Source organism: Podarcis vaucheri, assembly GCF_965113315.1.
Source record: "Podarcis vaucheri genome assembly, chromosome: Z".
Lineage (NCBI taxonomy): Eukaryota > Metazoa > Chordata > Lepidosauria > Squamata > Lacertidae > Podarcis > Podarcis vaucheri.
The window spans coordinates 1,653,021-1,672,386 of record NC_138758.1 but is presented as its reverse complement, the minus strand read 5'-3'; the positions used below and the strand labels follow the sequence as shown (position 1 = coordinate 1,672,386).

Genomic DNA, 19,366 nt, shown 5'->3' with positions numbered 1-19,366 from the left:
TTCTGCAATTAGTGCCTGTGCGCCCCCCCCCCCTTATGATGGACTATCATCCTCAGAGTGAAGAACAATATTCTAGGAAACGGAGCATTAACTTGTCCACCAATGACTTTAATAGGGCCCTTTTCAAATTACTGCTTGTGAAAAGCAGAGCGGAGAGGAGAGGGAGGAAACTGATGATGATATCCTATCTCCTTAATTAGACCTCTCTCCTTCCTTTCCTCCCTATTAGCAACTTAGTAGCAATTGTACATATTTATATAACAGTGTTCCAGCATGGCATACCAACGAAAACTGGCCGTTTAATTATCAGCTGGTAGAAGGTAATCACAATTTGGGCACAAATGAAGCAACCTTGTAAGACGCTCAACTAGTTTAGATTTACAATCCAATAGAAATCCCTTCCTGGAAGACAAACGGTCAGAAGATCAGGACAAACATTGACTTCCAGTCTTGGCTGCATTTAAAATGTACTGCAGGAGCCAACTTCAGGTGCTCAGGACATCAAGTACGTGCCTGCATGGTTTTTAAACTTACTGGTAAGAAGAACCTCCTGTTTCTTGGGAGTGGGGAAAGAAACAGTCAGGATGGATGCGTTATTTCAAGGGATCATTGGGAACCAACAGCCATAGCCCGATACCCAAGAAAAACTGTTCTGGGAGCCACAAAATACCCATTTCACAGAATAACTGGCAATGCTGAGAACTAAAGAGGTAAAGAGATGAGTCTTCTGAATACAAAAAAACCTAAACGCACCTATGAAAACCCCAATAATTATTGTTCTTTCTCTCTCTGTGGTCCTTGGGTCCCATATATGTTGTTATCCAAAGGTCCCTGCCCCTCCTGATTTTTCTTTAAAATAAAAAATGCCAGTCTTTTGAATTCTTTCCCATGAGGCTGAGACTATCTTCACAGGAAAGGAAAAGTAGAGTGAGTGGTTGGGGTTGAATATGCATTTTGCCTAATCTTTGGTAGTTTGTTATTGTGGACTGGAGGAGTGTTTTGCCTGTTTTGGAGGGAGGTGTTGCCTGAATTGGGGCAGCAGTGGGTTTTTTTTTGGGGGGGGTATTTTGGCTGGGCAAGGTGGTTCTAATCACCCCATTTTTCCTTATGTGAAATGAGTATTCTGTGGGGTCCACAGCAATTTCTTACATTTCCAAGAAGACATCCACTGATCCAGAACTCTGCCAGTTCTGACAAAGTACGATAATTCGGAGAGGAGAACTAGCTGGAATGTTCAGGAGAAAATGGCAGCTGGGTCGATGTCATGCATATTTACAAAGGATATTCTCCAGCAAAGGGCGCCTGACCTAATCTATCCATTCAGAAGCTGAAATGCACTTGCTGCCACGTTCAGAGAGAACAAGATATACAGCAAGCGAAGAATCTTTTGTTTAGCAACATAACAAAACAAAAATCTGATCCACATCTTTATAAAAAGAACAATTCAATGATGCAGGATTTGAATTTGAAAATAACTTAATTCCTCCACGAAGAAAGAAAATCTGATGAGCATCCTTTGTACTTCCTAATCCATATTTCAGGTTAAATTATCTCTGTAATAATATTTAATTGGATTAGATTAGACCTGGTTGAAAATAAAATAAAAAAAACTTTGTCTATCAAAAACCTTCTTACCATTGCTCCCCTGGGGGACAAGCAGCCAGAGGTTGGGAAAGAACATAGGAAGAGTCAGGATCAGGCCAGTATCCCACTGAGCCCAGCATCCTCTTCTCATAATACAGTGGTGCCTCGGGTTCAGAACTTAATTCGCTCCAGAGGTCCATTCTTAACCTGAAACTGTTCTTAACCTGAGGTACCACTTTAGCTAATGGGGCCTGGGGGAAACTGTCAAGAAGGACCGCAGCAGCACTCTGTTAGCACCTGGAGTAAAAATGTTCAGGAGATGTTGAACTTAATACTGAATCTCTGTTGGAGGAGCTACCCTGGATATAATCACACTGAAACTCTGACTTCAGGAAAATAAAATAAAAAAGCTATGTTTATCGCAGGAAGTACATACGGTACTTAATAGGAAAGATCACTAGCTCTACTTAACTAAGGCGGAGGTGCCTTGAGCCGTGCTTGCTCTTGCAACCTTTTCCAGCCATGGGCCGGTCCACCGTCCCTCAGACCATGTGGGGAGCCGGACTATTTGGGGGAGGGAGGGGGAATGAACAAATTCCTATGCCCCACAAATGACCCAGAGATGCATTTTAAATAAAAGGTCACATTCTACTCATGTCAAAGCACACTGATTCCCGCACCGTCCGCAGGCCAGACTGAGAAGGCGACTGGGCCGCATCCAGCCCCTGGGCCTTAGGTCACCTCCCCTGCTCTTGCCCCTCAACAGGAGAGGCATAATATTTGTCTCCTCTGCCAGGATGGGGATGAAGAAGCAAGAATCATAGAATCATAGAATCATAGAATCATAGAATCATAGAGTTGGAAGAGACCACAAGGGCCATTGAGTCCAACCCCCTGCCAAGCAGGAAACACCATCAGAGCACTCCTGACATATGGTTGTCAAGCCTCTGCTTAAAGACCTCCAAAGTAGGAGACTCCACCACACTCCTTGGCAGCAAATTCCACTGTCGAACAGCTCTTACTGTCAGGAAGTTCTTCCTAATGTTTAGGTGGAATCTTCTTTCTTGTAGTTTGGATCCATTGCTCCGTGTCCGCTTCTCTGGAGCAGCAGAAAACAACCTTTGTCCCTCCTCTATGTGACATCCTTTTATATATTTGAACATGGCTATCATATCACCCCTTAACCTCCTCTTCTCCAGGCTAAACATGCCCAGCTCCCTTAGCCGTTCCTCATAAGGCATCGTTTCCAGGCCTTTGACCATTTTGGTTGCCCTCCTCTGGACACGTTCCAGTTTGGAAGCAGGAAATGAGGTCAGCAACCCTAGAGTCAATCTAGCACCCGAGTGAAGGTCAGCACAGGTTAGGAAAGAAATGATAGTCTGGGAAATCTGGAGGCTCCTCTCTCCTATCTACTTTCCCATGCAGTGCAAGATGAATTGCATCCCAACACTTCCAGCACTCTCTCCCTTCAGCTGGTATTCAGAGGAGTGCTGTCTCTTGGCAGTGGAGGCAGAACACTGCAGTCAGGGTTGGTAGCCACTGGTAGCTTTCTCTTCCTCCATTAATTTGTGCAATTCTCCTTTAAAGCCATCCAAGATGGTGGCCATCTTGTGCGGCAAGGATCTCTTTCCAATTCTCACGCCAATAAAATTAGCAGAAAGGCAACACTTCTTGAAGCAGACAAAGTTGTTCACGAGAAGTGCGTTCCTATTCAAGAAGGAGATGGGTGGCGGGGAGAGAAGATTAATTGCTACCACCAAAAGTAAGATTAAAACTTATCTACCGGCAAACATGGGTCAATATATCTGGAATATGCAGCCAAGGAGTAAATAAACAGGATGGCAAAACAGCCCAGTAAAAGTGAATCCTTCCACGAATTACCGTATTTTTTGCCCTATAGGACGCACCTAGATTGGGGGGGGGAATAAAGGGGGGAAAATTATTTTTTTCCCCTGGCGCGGGGCTGGGGCGGGAGAAGCCCGAGCTTCCCCCGCCCCCAACCCCCAGAGCAGGTCCGAGAGTGCTGGTGAAGGTGAGCGCACCTTCGCCATCACTCCCAGAGCTTGCGGGGCTGGGGGTGGGGGAGGCCGAGCCACGCAAGGTCCCAGAGCGATGGCGAAGGTGCACGCACCTTCGCCATCGCTCTCCGACCCATTCGCGGGGCTGGGGTCGGGGGAAGCTCCGGCTCACCTTTGCCATTGCTCCCGGTGCGCTCACCTTTGCCATAGCTCCAGGAGCTTGCGGGGCTGGGGGTGGGGGAAGCCGGAGTTTCCCCCGACCCCAGCCCCCAGAACAGGTCAGAGAGCGATGGCGATGGTGCGCGCACCTTCGGCATCACTCTGGGACCTTGCGCAGCTGGGGGGATAGCTTCCTGAAGCCTGGAGAGCAAGAGGGGTCGGTGCGCACCGACCCCTCTCGCTCTCCAGGCTTCAGCGAAAGCCTGCATTCACCCCATAGGATGCACCCAGATTTCCCCTTCATTTTTGGAGGGGGAAAAGTGCCTCCTATAGGGCGAAAAATACTGTAATGTCACCAGCACTGATGCACTCCTCTCTAGGTGAGTGCCTAAAATCCTCATTTCCACAACTGATGTTGGGAGGGACAGGTAACTAGGGGTGAAAACTGATTTAGGATAGAAAGACCAGCCAGCATAAATGACTGCTGAACATCATGGCATATGGAACCCCTTTAAGTAAGCTGCAAACCAAGCAACTGCCATCTTGTTATGGGGAAGACCCATGACTCAGCTGGTATACCCCATGTTCTTGTGGGATATAAAGCTGTCAGTCAAGTCCAACATTCTGAGAGGACTGACGGCCTCTGTGTGCAGGCAGTTTTGTCAGCTGGTCGGCTGCTGCAAGGATAACTACTCGGATGCAGTCCTCTCATGACTCACTGCTATCTAGTATATAGTTTATCTGTTATGTAACCTAAGCCTGCCTTCAGGAACAACTCTATAAACCTGAATGAATCTGATAGTAAAGTGGTTTCTTTAAGAGGGACAGAAAGGGATTATCAACCAGGAAGGTATAATTATTGATAGGACTCAAACTCTATGATTCTATGATTCTATGAGTTAGCAACCTGCTTGTCGCTGCATAAACTCAAACAGGGGATCGTTTAAACTCTGCTAAATTATATAAACGTTCCCACAGTTCTGCAGGCAGAAGGCCCTGGATTCAGTAAGAAGGATCAGGAAAGATTCTGGAAGGCAACTGTCAACCACCCAGCTGTCACCAACCTGGCAGCTTCCAGAAGTTGTTGGACTACAACTCCCACCAGCAGGGCTGTTGAGAGCTGTAGCTGAAGAAGACATGGAGGAGACAAGGCTGGCAAGGGCTGGTGCAACCAACAGGGCAGGCAGGTAAACCACCTCACTTGATGGCATCATTCAGCCATAGAGTTCCAAGTACAAGCATCTGCCCAAATATTCTTCCTATGTTAACAGCGTCAAAAGCTCAAAAGAATTAGAGAGCTGGAGCTCTTCTTGGAAGCAACAGAGCACACCGTCTCCACCAAGGAGGAGACAGGGGACTCCCCTGAGAAGGAGTCTAGTTCACCAACACAGGAGCCAGATATATGGAGAAACGTGACTCAAAGAAGTAGGAGGCCCAGGGTTCACTCTGATTGCTTAGAAATACACAATCGCTTTGAGGTCCTCTCCCCTAGCATGGAAGACGAAGAGCAGACTCCATTTGAGGATCTCTCCCTCATTACAGTCGATCAGGTATATGAAGACGAGCAGCAAAGTCAGTCCTCAGGGAATGTGCAGGCGACCTTGGAACGGACAGCTCACGGAAGAACCCCGACCAAACCCAAGAGGAGGCGTGTAGTGGTGATAGGGGATTCCCTACTGAGGGGAACAGAAGCAGCGATCTGTGGGCCTGACAAGATGTCTCGGGAAGTGTGCTGTCTCCCCGGGGCTAAGATCCAAGATGTAACTGAACGACTGCAAGGAATCATAAGACCCACTGACAAATACCCCTTCCTCTTGGTTCATGTGGGAACCAATGACACTGCAAGCAATAGCCTCCAGAAGATCAAAAGAGACTATGAGGCTCTCGGCAGGAAATTGAAGCAACTAAATGCACAAATTGTCATCTCATCTGTCCTCCCAGTTGAACGACGTGGCCCAGGGAGAGAGGGGAAAATAGTGGAAGTGAACAGCTGGCTTCGCAAATGGTGTAAACAGGAACGGTTTGGATTCTTAGATCACGGACTGCAGTTTCTTGAAGATGGACTTCTGGCAAGTGATGGGCTGCACCTCACAACGGTTGGGAGAAATGTTTTTGCCAAAAATCTCAGAAACCTCATCAGGAGGGCTTTAAACTGACTAATGTGGGGGAGGGAGACAGTGCTCCTGAAGGTAGGAGTCTATCAATTAATGAAGATGATCATCCAAATGTCATAGACCAAATGGAGAAAACAGCACGCGGACCTAGTGGTGGGAGGAAAAAATCCTTAAATAAGAGACACGGGGGAATGATTAATGGACTTCAATGTCTGTAGACTAATGCGCAAAGCATGGGAAATAAACAAGATGAGCTTGAGCTCTTGGTACAGCAAACTAAATATGACATAATAGGCATCACTGAAACCTGGTGGGATAAGTCCCACGATTGGAATGTAATAATGGGGGGATACAATCTATTTCAGAGAAACAGACCAGACAAGAAAGGAGGAGGAGTGGCGTTATATGTCAGGGATGTGTATACCTGTGAAGAGATCCAAGATTTAGATCCTCAAAGCCAAAGTGAGAGCATTTGGGTCAAAATTAAGGGAGAGAAGAATAACAGAGACCTCATTGTGGGAGTTTACTATAGATCCCCAAGCCAAACGGAGGACATAGATGATGCCTTCCTGGAACAGATGGCCAAGCATGCAAAAGGAAGGGAGATAGTAGTAATGGGGGACTTCAATTACCCGGATATTTGTTGGACGTCAAACTCAGCCAAGAGCATAAGGTCAAACAGATTCCTCACTGGCCTTGCAGACAACTTCATTGTCCAGAAAGTGGGAGAAGCAACAAGAGGAACAGCCATTTTAGATCTGGTCCTAACCAATGTTGATGACCTGGTTAGTGGGGTAGAAGTGGAAGGATCATTAGGCGCGAGTGATCATGCTCTTCTGAAGTTTACTATACAGCAGAAAGGAGCAGCCAAGCATACTAGGACTCAATTTCTTGACTTTAAGAAAGCCGACTTCATAAAACTTAGGGACGTGCTGGGTGAGATCCCATGGACAACAATACTAAAAGGAAAGGGAGTTCATGATGGCTGGGAGTTTGTTAAGAGGGAGATAGTAAAAGCACAACGTCAGGCAATACCAATGAGACGGAAACATGGAAGGTGCCTAAAGAAGCCAGGGTGGCTATCTAAAGAACTTTTAACTGAATTAAGATTTTAAAAGGATGTGTACAAAAAATGGAAAAGGGGGGAAACCACCAAAGAGGAATTCAAACAAATAGCCAGCACGTGTAGACACAAAGTCAGAAAAGCTAAAGCACAAAATGAACTCAGGCTTGCTAGAGAGGTTAAAAGCAACAAAAAAGGCTTTTATGGGTATGTTCGTAGCAAAAGGAAGAACAAAGAAACAATGGGGTCACTCAGAGGAGAAGATGGTGAAATGCAAACAGGGGACACAGAAAGGGCTGAACTCCTCAATGCCTTCTTTGCCTCAGTCTTCTCCGATAAAGAAAACAACGCCCGACCTGAAGAATTTGGAGCAAATGATTCAGCAAAGGAAACACAGCCCAGAATAACTAAGGAGATAGTACAAGAATATTTGGCTAGTTTAGATGTATTCAAGTCTCCAGGGCCAGATGAACTGCATCCAAGAGTATTAAAAGAACTGGCAGATGTGATCTCAGAACCACTGGCAGTCATCTTTGAGAATTCCTGGAGAACAGGCGAAGTCCCGGCAGACTGGAGGAGGGCAAATGTTGTCCCTATTTTCAAAAAGGGGAAAAGAGAGGACCCAAATAATTACCGCCCAGTCAGTCTGACATCAATAGCAGGGAAGATTCTGGAGCAGATCATTAAGCAAACAGTCTGTGAGCACCTAGAAAGGAATGCTGTGATCACCAATAGTCAGCATGGATTTCTGAAAAATAAGTCATGTCAGACTAACCTGATCTCGTTTTTTGACAGAATTACAAGCCTGGTAGATGAAGGGAACGCAGTGGATGTAGCCTACCTTGATTTCAGCAAGGCATTTGACAAGGTGCCCCATGATATTCTTGTAAAGAAGCTGGTAAAATGCGGTCTTGACTATGCTACCACTCAGTGGATTTGTAACTGGCTGACTGACCGAACCCAAAGGGTGCTCATCAATGGTTCCTCTTCATCCTGGAGAAGAGTGACTAGTGGGGTGCCACAGGGTTCTGTCTTGGGCCCGGTCTTATTCAACATCTTTATCAACGACTTGGATGATGGACTCAAGGGCATCCTGATCAAATTTGCAGATGACACCAAACTGGGAGGGGTGGCTAACACCCCAGAGGACAGGATCACACTTCAAAACGACCTTGACAGATTAGAGAACTGGGCAAAAATAAACAAGATGAATTTTAACAGGGAGAAATGTAAAGTATTGCACTTGGGCAAAAAAAATGAGAGGCACAAATACAAGATGAGGGACACCTGGCTTGAGAGCAGTACATGTGAAAAGGATCTAGGAGTCTTGGTTGACCACAAACTTGACATGAGCCAACAGTGTGACGCGGCAGCTAAAAAAGCCAATGCAATTCTGGGCTGCATCAATAGGAGTATAGCATCTAGATCAAGGGAAGTAATAGTGCCACTGTATTCTGCTCTGGTCAGACCACACCTGGAGTACTGTGTCCAGTTCTGGGCACCACAATTCAAGAAGGACACTGACAAACTGGAACGTGTCCAGAGGAGGGCAACCAAAATGGTCAAAGGCCTGGAAACGATGCCTTATGAGGAACGGCTAAGGGAGCTGGGCATGTTTAGCCTGGAGAAGAGGAGGTTAAGGGGTGATATGATAGCCATGTTCAAATATATAAAAGGATGTCACATGGAGGAGGGAGAAAGGTTGTTTTCTGCTGCTCCGGAGAAGCGGACACGGAGCAATGGATCCAAACTACAAGAAAGAAGATTCCACCTAAACATTAGGAAGAACTTCCTGACAGTAAGAGCTGTTCGACAGTGGAATTTGCTGCCAAGGAGTGTGGTGGAGTCTCCTACTTTGGAGGTCTTTAAGCAGAGGCTTGACAACCATATGTCAGGAGTGCTCTGATGGCGTTTCCTGCTTGGCAGGGGGTTGGACTCGATGGCCCTTGTGGTCTCTTCCAACTCTATGATTCTATGATTCTATGATTCTATGAAAAGCAGTCATAACAAGGCCCCATCTGCACAAAATACATTTAAATCAGTATCATACCACTTTAAACAGTTGTGGTGTACCCCAATGAATTCAGGGCACTGTGGTTTGTTGTGGGTGCTGAGAATTGTCAGGAGGCCCCTATTCCTGCCCCCTACCCCACCCCAAGCATCAATTTACAGTGTTTCCTGGAAAGAGAGGCTGGGTTGTTAAACTGCTCTGGGAATTGTAGCTCAGTGATGGGAATGGGGCCTCCAGATAACTCTCAGCACCCTTAATGAACTACACTTCCCAGGACTCTTTGGGGGAAACTGTGGTTGTTCTAAAGTGGCATGATACAGCTTCAAATGCATAATGCAGATGAAGCTCAAGTTACCAAGGGACTCCTTGGACTAGGGCAGGGCGAAGCATTCCCGACAGCACACTCTCGTTGCAGGGCTTTGGGCCCAGCAAGTTTATTAATGGGTAGTAGAAAAGAAATTAAGAGATGAATAATGGAGCCCTTAAGAAGCCGGGAGTTAATTCATTTGGCTTCAATCAATACACATCATTCTGAAATCCGGTCAGCAGCCTGCGTGTGATTCGGCTGCCGTGGATTACTGCAAATCCTGCTTTTATTGCTATAACTCATTTTTATTTCACTTCGATTTATTTGCGGGGAACTTGGAGCCATTTCACTCATGGGGATGTGGGAAAAGAAAAGAATATATAAATGAATGATACCCATTCTCTAGAATCTTTTGACCAGAAAGTATGTAATGCTATGTCTTGACTACACACAGAGAGAGAAAGACACACAGACACACACACACACACACACACACACACACACACACTGCAAAGAGAGACAAGAGAGCTTCATTGTGCTAAGGAAGGTTACTTTTGGCTTCATTCTCTGCAGACCTGCTAACAAAGTAATTAGCCAAGTTTTAACCTAGTAGTTCCCTTGGGAGCAGAGTCAGTGCAGCTCACATCAAGGATGCCCTAGGAATGACCCACTAAACAATGCACAAGCTGCAGCCTGAAGAAGGAGATTTTTACGCAATTGGCAGACAGATCTAGAGTTTGCAAAGGACTGGCAACATTTTTCTTTCTTTCTTTTTTTCCAAGTAAATTTTTATTGTTTTCCTTACATTCTTTTCCAACAAACCATATTAATGCCATACATTCCCTTTGACTCTGCCGAGTTGTGACTCCCCTCCCTCCCTACAATTGGTATATTTAACCCCTTTCTATCGCGCACATCATTCTCACAATAATACTGTTATACATTGAAGGTATTATGTCAATCCTGCTAGTGTCTTGACCTCTTTACATTTCTTCTTTAAATATTCAATAAATTTACTCCAATTATTTTGGTATCTTTGATCTTCCTGGTCCCGGATCCTCCCTGACAATTTGGCAAGTTCTGCATATTCTGTCAACTTCACCTGCCACTCCTGGATGGTTGGCATGTCTTGTGATTTCCATCTTTGGGTCAGGAGGGTTCTTGCGGCGGCCATAGCATACATAAACAGATTTTGGTCTCCCATTTTGATTTCCGTTCCTATTAAACCTAATAGACACACTTCCGGTCTTTTGGGGAAAGTATACCTAAATATTTTTTTGAGTTCATTATAAATTGATTCCCAATTTTTTTTAACCTTGTCACAGGTACACCACATTTGAAAATAATCCCCATCTACTTTTTTACATTTCCAATATTTTCTTTCTTTTTTTCTATACATTTTAGCTAATTTTACTGGTGTCAAATGCCATCTATACATCATTTTTAGCAGGTTTTCCTTTAAAGCCATACATCCTGTAAATCTCAAACCCTCCTTCCATAGTCTTTTCCACGCTTCCAATTCGATGTTATGCCCAATATCGATCACCCATTTTATCATTGATTCCTTTACTTCTTTGTCTTTTGTAAACCATTCAAGCAACAGACTATATATTCTAGATAAGGTTTTACCTTTACACTCTATTAACTTGATTTGGAATTTTGATTTTTTGTCTTTAAACCCATTTCTCTTTTTGTCTTCATTTAATAAGTCACTAATCTGGTGATATTGTAGCCACACTGTTAGCATCTTTCCAATTTGTTCATATGGTTTGAACTTTATCCCCTGATCTGTTTTCCTGGTAATATCCTCATATGTTACTCTTTTCCCTTCCATATTTACTTTTTTCGTTGTCAGCACCTCAATTGGTGATATCCACCACGGGGGGAGTTGAAAGGTGCAACTGCTGTCTCAACAGAGCCAATGGAACGGCCCTGCTTCCCTTCTCTCCCTCTGCCACAGCCTAATGTTTTCTCTTCTCCTTTTCAACATTGGAGTGTGAAATAGCTCTAACAGAAACATAACTAGGCATAAAAAGCTAGTTATCCTCCTTGCCTCCATAAATGTCAATTTAAAAATTGATTGAAAGCATTAGGGCTAAAACAGGATGGAAGGCACAGTAAGAGGGTGTGAGAGAATTTCCTTTCACTCGCTTTGGCCACTTGGAGGGAACTCTGTCAATGAGGCAGCCACACGCCAGCCTCTGACTCACCCCTCATATCTTCAATATAGCCCCATCTGTTACAGTGGCGGTGAGACAGTCTCAGCAGTAATTTGCTGGTTTGTCTGCTGAAGACCATTCTATGCTGTAGATGCTGCCATTCTCTTTCTTCTACAATTGCCATAACCTGCCCTGGGACCACTAGTGAAGAGCAGATCTACACATCCAATTTATTTATGTCAAATAATGCTCCCAGGGCAGCAAACAGTAAGTGATGAAGATATCTTAAGAGCAATTCCAGTGCAGATGCAGCCCAGGGAAGATCTCAGCTTAAAAGACTTGTTGAAGGAGGAAGGTCTTCAGCAGACCCTGAAAACAGAATGGAGACAGGACCTGTCTAATAGTCAGGGGGAGGGAACTCCAAAGGGGTAGGTGCCACAGCATCAGAGGCCCGATTCCTACCAATATTCTACAGTATGAACCTCCTGATAATATAGTATCTGCAGGAAGCCCTCGCCTGCAGAGTACAGGGGTTGATTTGAGTAGCCTGATACAAACTACATAGGCTTCATGCACCATCAACAACACCTTGAACCTATTTAGTATCCTTTCATTGTAATATAAATCTGTACTGCTAGATTGAAGGTCTCAGGTTGAAAACCTCAGTCTCAGTCATTGCTCTAAGGCAGCCATGGGGAACCTCTGACCCTCTGGGTGAACGCAGGCCCACAAGAGTGCGTAATTTGACCCACCACACCATTTTGCCATATTCACCTGCCCCACACCTGACAACCTGTGCTTTATTCAACACCTTGAATGTGTTTGATCGACATCACAACCATTCAAATGAGCAAGTAGACAGGCCCCTGCTCTGGAGAGGTTACAATCTAAGTCAATGGAGGAATGACAGATGCGGGGGGACGGGACACAAAAAATGGAATGGATGGGCAGCTACAAGATGCTACCAACTTCAGAGGGAATCTGGTTAGACAGGAAACCAGCTTTTCCTAAGTCCAGGTGTTTTGGACTACAACTCTCATCGTCTGTAAGCAGCATGGCAGGCTGCTGATGGGAACTGCAGTCCAAAACATCTGCCAGCAAACCAAATCCTGTCAAGTTCTCAAGCCATGGTTGATGCTGAAGGCATTTTTTAAAATCTCTGCTCTTTTCCTACTATAGAGGCTGCTTTCCTCAACCAGCTCTGCCAAGTGAAATTGTCTTTAAAGGATAAAAAACAACTACCAGGGAGGAACTTGAGGATGGGCAGTGTGTGTGTGTGTGTGTGTGTGTGAGAGAGAGAGAGAGAGAGAGAGAGATGGAGAAGACTCATAAGAGAGGGTAAAAATGGTGGAAAATGTAAATTACTTTAAAAGCCTGCATTTGTAACCTTGAATGTCAGCTGTTGGCTTGCAAGCCTAATCATGGATAGATCAGCAGCGGAAGCTGCAGAAACCATTTAGCATCCCATTACACCCACAGAGCAGCTCCTGAACAAAGGCACAGCAGGGGGCCTCTCCTCCGCATCCCATAGTGCTCTTGCACTAGGAGGGGTGAGAAATGATGCAAGAATGACAATGGCAGGGAAATGACCCTTAAGCAGAGTTCTTACAAGAGTAACCAACCTCTGGACTACACAGAACTCCGCTGGACGGTTCCTCAAAGATGCAATGGAGGCAGAAACATGGAATCTCTTTGCTGCCCTCACTACCATGATAGACCTGATTGTGAGCCTGAATCTCATTTCCTCACTTACGCTCCAACCGGTCTGTGGTCTGAGAACCACAGCTCCTCAGCACATGGAGGAACAAAACAGACCCACAGCACTGGAGGGGGCACTCAGAAGCAATCATGTCAATGGCCCCATGAGACTCACCATTCCATGGGGAAACTAGGGCCTCCACAGCAGCAGCATGGCAAACTGCTCAGGCACCTAGGGAAGGTGCTTGCCCAGGGCATGTGTGCCACCCATGTGGGGGGGGGAGCCACCCATAGGGCAGGGTGAGCCAGGTCAGGCATGCTGCCAGAACTGTGTCCCTCCCATAGGGACACTGAGTGAGATGCAGTGTGCTTGGCTGGCCCAGCGCTGCCCGCAAAAGCAGCACAGGGCTGGGGCCCGAGCCCCTGTGTTACTGTGGGTCACCCTACAGCTGAAGGGCCCCTGCGAGTGACGCAGCACAGCGGCTCTGGCGCCCTCCAGTCACTCACAGATACTCTCCTGAGTCCTGCTGGAGGGCAGCTGAGGGGAAGGCTGTGGGTGGAGGCCAGTCCCATGCTGCCTTCTCAGGCAGGCGCCTGAGCCACTGCGTAACTCCCAGGAGAGATGTGTGGCTCAGGCACACTGCAGGCCCCGTGGGACCATCACAGGGTAGTTGCATCTTTCCTAGCTGCCCTCTGGTGGCTGGGGTCGGACGCAGCAGCCCAGCACCCTGGGAGCCAAGCCCGGCCATGCTGATTTGGGGAGCAGTCCACCAGGCTCTTGGGCGCCTGGCCTTGGGCATCACCTTGGGCAGTAAACCCGTCCCCAAGGTAAGCGCCCTCCCTGCCCGCCCCTTAGCTATGCTACTGCTCAACAGGATCACCTGCTCTATCCTCTGGAAAATCCCACAGAACAGTCAGGAATCCATCAGTTTCTATCAGTCTCTGGGAGTGGACCATCATAACTGGTCCCTTGCCTTTGCAGGGGAGAATCATCGCTGCAATTCCAAACCTCACCATGAAGTGTTCTGACCATAATAATGAGGTGATGGTCACCCTCTATTTCCAGGCCAATGTTGGACCAATGACCACCTGAGACAGGCCCATTATTGCCGTGGAGGCCATGAACTCCTGAGCGAGAGAACTGAGGCACCCTCAGCACGGATGTTGAAGTCACCTGCAGCCTTTTCTCTCCCAGATACTTTAGTGAAATTGGTGCTGTGAGTAGCAAATGAAATGCTGAACAGCTTTATTCGCAAGTGCTTTAATCAAGGTTCTCCAAGTTATCCATTTGAATCTTTGTTTACCTTTAATGTACCAGTAAATTGTTCATGAGTTATTAACCCCAGAAGAGAAAAAGCCATCTGTTTAAAATCACCTGCCCTTCCTCCTCCCAGCACCCCTCCCCTCACCTTGTCAGCTAGTTCCCTGCAATTAGAGAGCTTCTGTAAGGCAGAAATCCTTCATCACACTTTATGACTTCATTCCTTTCAAACTGCGAGTGCTGTTCCTCTTTCTCCCAGCCCCAAATAAAGCTCTCCAGGCCCTTTTTGCATCTTGCATCTACAGCAGCATTCTACCAAGCCAAAGCTATTTCTCTGCCAATCCCACAATACTCTATGCTTGACTCAGAGCAGCTTATAGCAGCATCTGGATTCTAGACAGTTCCTGCCAGCCAGCATGTCTAGTGGTCAGAATTGACCCTTCCTCCTAAATCCATCAGTTCCAGACTGCAAACTGAGTATTTCTTGCTTGCAAATACTCATGGGACTTCCTGGGAATGCAATGAGGAAGAAGAACAATCAGCACAGATAATTAATTCTGACAACACATTGCTCAACTGGAAGGGAGGTCATTCTAAAGCACTCAGGCTAAGTCAAATATTCTTGTAGGGATGCACAAATTTTTAAATATGGATCTGACAACCATCATTCTCATTTAGATGCCTATTTGTACATATGGACGAACTGCATTAAGATATATAATTCAGGATTGGTGTATTATTTTAATTGTTGACATGAGCTGCCAATGTTTCTTTCCATTTTCTTGTTATTATATTGATGATTTTTTTTTAAAAAGAAAAGAAATCTATAGATTGTAGCCAATGGAGCAGTAAGTTAAAGTCATTTAGTGGGACAGTTGACATGCATCATGCACAGGGTTACATTCCAGGGATTGCACACAAAGTTGTGGGTATAGCCAGAACAACCTCACATAACCATCTCCACCTTTTCTGAAGCTGACATGCCAAGTGAGCTTTGTTCTGTGCCTTGCTTGCCAGGCTCTGTGAACCTCTCAGACTCCAGTAAGCAAGTCTGAGAGCTTATGTGCATTTAACACACCTTGTGTGCATTTAATTTGTGTGATTTCAGCTGACTGGCCACCAAAAAGCTGCGTAAAGCTGCAATCACACAAGTTGCAAATCAACTGCACATTCATTCCAACGGTGAAATGTTTTGTGCCAGCAGAAAATTGTTGCGCAAACGAATGAACAAGCAGATCGCTCATAACACTGTTGCATAACAGACTGCACCTCAATTGCCTGGGCAACGAGTGTCCACTAGCACAACTGTTGCACTGGATTCCTCTGTTGTGCAACATTCAAACTCACCCATCCTCTAGTGCAAAAGTCATTGTGCCAATGAACAGAGAACACTGGATCCAGCCCCATGTTGTTGTATGAGAGTTAGCCATCATCAAGACCCCATATCCCCAGGCTGGTCAATGCAAAGTGAATTTCAAGGAGAGGAAAAGGAAGCCTCTCTCATTTTACAGTGGTCATCAGCAGCATTTGCCAGAGGTGCACCTTAAACATCACTGGCAAGGCTGGTCTGCAAGCAAATCTGACATCTGTTCGCCTGAAAAAACTTGAGTGAAGGAGTGAGGAGGGACACTCCCATTCTTCTCATGTACACTTGTGTCTGTTCCTTCCTCCAGAGCATGAGGTTCAGGGGGGGGCATTTTCTGAAGATATACTGGGGAGGAATCAGAATGCAGGTATTTTTGCAATACCTTTTTTGCAATCTGACATTAACTTCATTTACAATTAGTTCTGTTAGGGAATATCACCCACAATCAGTTGGTTTAGAAATATGGAATTATGGACAAATATATCTAGATGTAGCACTTTGCTTCTTTGTACATATGCTGCAGTCTTATCCAGAAATCTTTTTTTGTGAAATTCTCACAAGAATCCTCAACCATATCCAGGCACTCTTGCAGGAAAGTGATTTTCTAGATCCATTTCAGTTGGGGTTTAGGCCTGGTCTTTGCATAGAAACTGCTTTGGTCAACTTGTATGATGACCTCTGTTGTGAGAGAGACAGGGGAAATGTGTCCTTGTTAATTCTCCTTGACCTCTCAGAGGCTTTCAATACCATAAACCACAGTATCCTTCTGGAACATCTGTCTGAGTTGCGGGTGGGTGGCACTGCTTTGCACTGGTTCCAGTCCTTCTTGGATGGACACTGCAGAGGTAGTCGCTTGGGAAGGGCTTTCAGGGTTCCTCAGGGTTCAGTTTATCCCCCAAGCTGTTCCACTTCCAAATGAAACTGCTGAGTGGGGTCATCTGGAATTTTGGAGTACGTTGTCAGCAATATGCTGTTGACACACAGCTCTGCTTTTCTTCAGGTGTGGCACTCAATGAGTTGGACTGTTGTCCTGCTTTGGTAATGGACTGGATGAGAAGCAACAAACTGAAGCTCAATTCAGGTAAGACTGAGGCCCTCTGTAGCAGAGCTACAATTGTCTATGCTCTGGTAACCTCTAGATTAGATTACTGCAACAAGAGACTGCCTCTGAAGATGGTTTGGAAACTTTAGATGCTGCAAAATTTAGCATTCAGGTTGCTCCCTGGGGCAAGATAGTCTGAGCATATAATGCGAATCCTGGCCCATCTGCACTGACTGCCAAATAGTTTCTGGACCCAGTTCAAAGTGCTGAGCCTTAAACAGCTCAGGACTACAATTCCTCAAGGACTGCCTCTCCCCATATTGACCTTCCTAGACCCTGAGATCATCTTCTGAGGCCCTTCTTCATGTGCCCTCTCCATGAGAGGTCCGGAGAGCAGCAACATGAGAAGGGGCCTTTTCTGCAGTGGCTCCTTGTTTGTGCAATGCTCTCCCTAGGGAGGCTCATCTGGTGCCTTCATTACATATCTTTAGTTGTCAGGCAAAAGCTTTCCTCTTCTCCCAGGCCTTATAAACTGTGGGAGGGTTGTATTGTTGTGTTTACTATGTTATGCATTTTGTGTTTTTATACTGTAAACCACCCTTTGCTCCTCACTATTTAATACATAATAGTAATAACAAAAATGACCCAGAAGGCAGTTGGTTTTTATGGGTAAATGTGGCCAACATCATTACAGTTCTATAATACACCCAAGTACTTCATTTTCATGTTTTAAATCCTAATTTAATATTTCTTTTGCTTGTTTGTTTGTTTGTTTATCATTTCCCCTTCCTTCGCCCCAAGGCACTAGGGCAGGTTACAATAATTAAAACACAGTATCAGAAACAGTCCAAAGCAACTTGAAACAAGGTGGGCCCTGAAAACAGGGTAAAGAGGCGCATCTTCAGCATTCCTGGTGCCAGACACACCTCTGCAGGGAGAAAGTTCCACGACTCTGGGGGAACTATGCAGGCGGCAGCGAGGAAGGGGGGAAAGGACAGGCGAGAGTATCTGCCTGCATCTCCTTATCCCCCCTCCCACAGCTGCATGTTTAATTAGGGTTTGAAACGGCCACCCACTTTGACAGTGCCAGATCTTTCCAGGTGCACCCAACCCAGGAATGCCTCAACCCATTCCAAGCAAACCCTGGATCAGCCTGATTTGGGAACTGGGATTTTCCTAAGCTGTTGCTGAGCTCTATTGCACATGTTCACATGCAGTTGCTTCTGTATGATATCTTTCTTTCCCCCTCACCCCTCTTCCAATGCTCTCTCAAAGAAATAAACAATAGAAACATAAGACGAGCCTGCTGGATCAGGCCAGTGGAAGGCCCGGCCCAGCATCCTGCTCTCCCAATGGCCAGCCAGCAAACTGGCCCTGAGCTCCCCTCCTGCGGCTCCACTGGCATCCAGGAGCAGAACTGCTTCCGACTGCAGAGCAAATGGTCTGTAAAAACTGGAAGGAGAACTCACCGTCGCTGACAGCTTCCCAGCATTCTTCTGCATGTATGTGATGGCATCTTGTATCAAGGAGAAGAGACTGAGAAGCACATGCTCCATGTTGTAGATGCCCCTCATGCCTCTCGTCAGCCCTTCCAGAGAATGGAGGTACTCCTGCCAATGGCTATCTATCTCCACCAGGCTGGCCAGGCACCCCTGGAGCACAGAGCCACAGAACCCAGCACATGGCTTCACCATCATAAGGTCTTGGCAATGGGCACAGTACCACATCTTCAACAGGGCCCTCCCACAGTCCTTGCTGAACTTCAAGTGGTCGGTGGTGTTCACCACCTCAATGCCAAGGTTGAGTGCCTGGAGGAAGACTCGCGTCACCTGGAGAGACTTGGACACCTGCGTCATCATGATTTTGGGAAAGTTCCCAAACACCTTCAGGTCTCGCCGGGCAAGTCGGAGGCACTCGGTCATTTCCAGCGAAGGCTTCGGTGAGCCCGGGTTCACCAGGCGTGGGTAGACCAATGGGAACAAGCTGTCAAAGAATTCGTTTATCATGTCATTGACGTTGATGTCTGAGCCCAGGATGTACAAGGATATGTCCGTAAAAAACTCCCCCACAAATTTAAAAGCTCTGGCAGCTATATTGCGATAATAGTTTCTGAACATGGAGTTGGTGTAGTTTCTCGCATGCCGCACTATAATTTCAAAGGCTTCTGGAAAAAAAAGAAAGAAAGGAGGAGGGGTCAGTGAACCCTTTTCCAGAAAGCAGAAACAGGAGGGTGAGAGGTGGGTCTTCTTCTAAGAGGAGGGTCTTCATCTATAGAATCCATGTTGACAGCAAATCAAAAGCAACCTTGAAGAAATGTGTAACTCTCCCCAACTGGAAATAATTTCACACCCCCTGCCTACCCAACCAACTAGCAACTCCCCCTAGACAGAAGATAAATCAGAGCATTACTGAAGCATGTTTGGAGGACAGGAGATCTTTCCTTTCCAGTGTACATTTAATATATGCCAATGTGCTCCAACACAGATGGTTTAAAAAGTTTAACAGGCTTTGCTTTTTCCTTTCTTTTTTTGCTGACCAATAGGGTATTGTGGTCATTTTTAGAATAATAGAATCATAGATCTGT

At 46.0% G+C, this 19,366-nt stretch overlaps 1 protein-coding gene across 3 annotated transcripts in view; it reads right to left on the bottom strand.

Annotated features, from left to right (window-relative positions):
- Positions 1 to 19,366, bottom strand: part of GPC3 (glypican 3) — a 298,650-nt gene that overhangs the window by 153,657 nt on the left and 125,627 nt on the right. For all 3 annotated transcript variants that reach the window (XM_082207444.1, XM_082207445.1, XM_082207446.1), the window contains one exon: positions 18,252 to 18,946. In XM_082207444.1, coding sequence (XP_082063570.1) covers positions 18,252 to 18,946 — 695 coding nt within the window. The remainder of the gene's footprint in view (positions 1 to 18,251; positions 18,947 to 19,366) is intronic.